A 3,988-nucleotide genomic window follows, 5' to 3' on the forward strand; every position below is an offset into this window, starting at 1 on the left:
GATCAACCTTCTCATACATCTATGCATTTTTTAATCTTAAAAATTGGACAGGTCTCTATAAAACTACACATATAAATTATTACACTAAGTTGCTATTTTATAAATCCCCTCATGCATGTAAACAGCATGCTAGTCTCCATATTACAAAAGTACCTCTTCATGCACTAACATTCTATGTTACATGTTTATGAGTGCCCCCCCCTCCCCCCCCAAACGAGGGGGGAGATGTATTAAAGAGGCTAGGGATGAAGAGGTTTATGTAGGAGCTAGAACAACCCCTGACTAGCCGATTGCTAGTCAATAGATAGGAGCTAGAACAACCCTTGACGAAGAGGTTTATGTAGGAGCTACAACAACCACTAACTAGCCAATTGCTAGTTAATAGATAGGTCTATTAATTGAACATCTTAGTTGGTCAGCCAATGACTGATTGTTGTGGACGAGTAGATTATAGCATATTTGAAGGTCCTTTTGCAAGGTATTTCACTGATGGAGGGGCTGCTATGTTGTAGCCTCCCGTGGCTCATGTTGCTTCAATGGATTCCCTCCCTAGTTGCTTGCCCCAAAATAGGGAATAATAACACACAAACAAAATACCCTTGAGAAGGGTAGAATGTTTCCTAATGCCACTCACAAGTAATCGCTATCCTTTTTCAACATTAATGTACTGGTACTTGCCTAAGAAACAATTTTCTAACTTGGAAACACGGATTTGAAAAATTACTTTTGATATTGTCTTTCATGGTGACTTTTGGCATGCAACTGAGAAGATTGTGGGATTGTCCTCGATTGTGCAACCCATTTTTAATATCCTCAAACTTATTGATAGAGAAGCAAGCCAATCAGTTTCTTGTTGTATGAGTTCATGGACAATATTGGAGATAAATTAAAGTGAATTTTGGAACTAGTTTATGGTTCTATGCTCTACAAAGCCACAGTTGGCATCTTGAATTCACCACTATGTCCTTTAATCCCCTTAAAGAATCACTCTAGTTATTCGCAAGGCCTTTAGAGTCCTCATTCTTCTAAATGGCGGTCCTAAGAAATTCTATAGAAGCACTATATTAATTAAAGGGACTAACTGGAAGAAATAAGAGAGAATCTTCCTTATGTGACAATCTATTATCGATATTAAATTCACTCAAGAGTCCAAATACTGATGCACACTTTTATTTATATTTAAAAAATAGTAAACATTGCTAGCTTTCATTAGCATTTTTGATTATTTTAGCATGAACCCCTCTAGTAAAGGTGTTTGTGTAGTGTAGCTTGTAACCCCAATCTTAGAATGTACCTTCATGTTCATTATGTGCTTGTCCCTCGATGTCTACCTAAAAAATGGGCGCTATTCTGATTCCGAGGCTTTGTAAAAGCAATTGTCATGAGGAGGAAAGCTCTCATGTGATGAGCATGGGTTGTGCAATGGTGATTATTCTTCCAAAAGGCGAGAGACCACGTCAAGAGGTTTACATTAATTGTTAATTTAGACTACCATTGGCGAAGGGTGAAAACGGGGGTGCCAGGTGGTCTTGCCTATTTGTTTGTGCTACAAATGCATCTTGAGCTAACGTTAATTTCATAAATTTCTGCTTCTTCCGACGTCCGCATGCACGCACTACCCGTCCTGACGACGTGACAATCCTCGAAAATCACACTTACGTACCTTCAACTTATTCGGCGTTACGATAATTCATTCTTCCGTTGCTCTTATATCACAGTGTTACATGCCTTTGAATCTCCATCTTCAACTTCAACTCTCGTTTCTGTCATCCCCAGCTGCTCTAGACTTGAGCTTCACTTGAACAGTAGAGGATTGGGACGAAGGTCTTTCTTTGATATCAATCTTTGCTTAGGATTCCAGGTACAACAAGAAGACAACTATTGTCAAGAAACTGATCATTTGCTTTCTTCTGAGCATCAACGTTCGCCTCACACAATATGGAGAAGCTTGGTTGTGATCGCAAATATCGTCTCCACGTTTGCGGCTGCAGCTCCAAAGTGGTTGCAATATTTTTCTGGTGGATGCTCCTTTGCGTCTTTCGTTTCCAGCTCTTGCGTGAGCCTCCTCAAGAACAGAACATGTACCCAGAAAATGTCTTTGCCCAGGACACTTTCCCCAGTAGCCCAGATCTGGCATCAAAAACGTCCGTGAACGAACCTCAGCATTCAGCCCAATCCACTCTCCGCCAAGTTGTTGGATCCTTGGAAAACAAAAGCGACCCCTGTGCTGGGAGGTATGTATATATTCATAAGCTACCATCTATGTATAACGAGGATCTTCTGTCAGATTGCCACCGTCAGAGCCGAGTGTGGGCAGATTTATGCGCGATTTTGTCCAATGGTGGATTTGGGCCGACATTGGAAGATGAAGGTGGCGTTTTTTCTAGTAGCGGTTGGTACGCGTCGGACCAATATTCCCTCGACGTGATCTTTCATAACAGAATGAAGCAGTATAAGTGCTTGACAGAGGATTCTGGTAGGGCAACGCTTATATACGTGCCCTTTTACGCATCCGTGGATTTTTACCCAAATCTCTGGGGTGCGAATGTTTCTACGAGAGATTTTCTTCCCAACTCTCTGTCCAGTTGGCTTCAAAGGCAGCCCGAATGGCGCGTTATGCGAGGAAGAGACCACCTTCTGGTGGGTGGAAGAGTGGCCTGGGACTTCAAACGACTTACAGATACCGAAAGTGACTGGGGCAACAAGCTCTTACGACTCCCTGCTGGAAAGAACATGACAACCCTTTTAGTGGAGAAATCTCCTTGGGATTTGAACGAGTTTGCCGTCCCTTTCCCTACTTATTTTCATCCGTCCAAGGATTCCGATGTTCTGGAGTGGACGAACAGGATGAGAACTCGTGAGAGACCAGCGTTATTTTCATTCGCTGGGGCTCCTCGGCCAGATCGCGCAAACTCAATTAGAGGAGAGCTCATAGAGCAGTGCAAGGCATCCAAGTATTGCAAGCTTTTAGAGTGTTACAGAGGACCATCTGGCAAATGCACCACGCCTGTCAGGGTAATGAAGTTGTTTCAAGAATCAGTATTCTGTTTGCAACCTCGGGGAGACTCGTCCACCCGACGATCAGTAATAGATTCGATGGTTGCTGGGTGCATTCCTGTCCTTTTCCATGCTTCTACTGCCTACACGCAGTACATTTGGCATTTACCACACAACCATAGCACATATTCAGTGTTCATCGACGAGAGAAAAGTCAAGCGAAAATCTGTGGATATTGAAGGGATTCTGCGTAAGATTCCTCCCACAGAAGTTGAGGAGATGAGGGAGCTTGTGATAAGCTTGATACCCAGCTTGATCTATGCTACTCCGAGGCATCAATTGAAGGATATAAAGGATGCCTTCGATGTAACCATGCAAGCCCTCCTTGACAGGATGATGGAATTGAGAAATGCATAAAGACTCAGGCATTTGAACTCTACAGAAAGCATTCAGCCAGTCCTTCAATTTTGAATACCCTCAGGCTTTTCTAAAAACTTGTTTTTACTTTCTTAGCTGAGTTGAGATGTGAGTTCTATCCCTCTAAAAGATTATATATCAAGCTGTCTTAAACAACTTTTTGAAATAGTACAAAGCTAAGTATAGGTTTTTTAAAGACTCTTGATAGAGAGTTAATGTGGGCTTTGTACACCTAGCTCTATTGTCGATGCTACGTCCTACTCGCTGGCTCGAGTTTAAGAATTCATAACTCTACACAAACAATTACTCCAATCGGCTCTGAATCATTTGCAAAGAATAGTTAATTTTTAGAACAAAATTCATGGAGGTTGCGTGACAGATTCGGGTGGGAGGGTGCGTGACAGATTCAGGCAGAGGGTTGATGCTTAATTTCTGAAGTTGAGAGGTATTTAATTAATCATGCGTTGAAAGGCAGCCGGCGGAGAGAGAGAGAGAGAGAGGAAGCGAGGTATCCACCATTAGAGGGAGACGAAGGCCGGAGAAGAAGCCTGGAGGGGAGACACGCCCACTTTAA

General features: G+C 42.5%; 1 protein-coding gene across 1 annotated transcript; it reads left to right on the forward strand.

The window, feature by feature from the left end:
• Nucleotides 1–1,938: 1,938 nt before the first annotated feature.
• LOC147880191 (xyloglucan galactosyltransferase KATAMARI1 homolog) lies at nucleotides 1,939–3,414 on the forward strand. Its single transcript, XM_087370366.1, has one exon. The coding sequence runs from the start codon at nucleotides 1,939–1,941 to the stop codon at nucleotides 3,412–3,414; it is 1,476 nt and encodes a 491-aa protein (XP_087226492.1).
• Nucleotides 3,415–3,988: the final 574 nt, after the last annotated feature.

This window comes from Dipteris shenzhenensis, chromosome 32, assembly GCF_047967505.1.
Source record: "Dipteris shenzhenensis isolate YYH24624 ecotype China chromosome 32, Dip_SZ_1.0, whole genome shotgun sequence".
NCBI lineage: Eukaryota > Viridiplantae > Streptophyta > Polypodiopsida > Gleicheniales > Dipteridaceae > Dipteris > Dipteris shenzhenensis.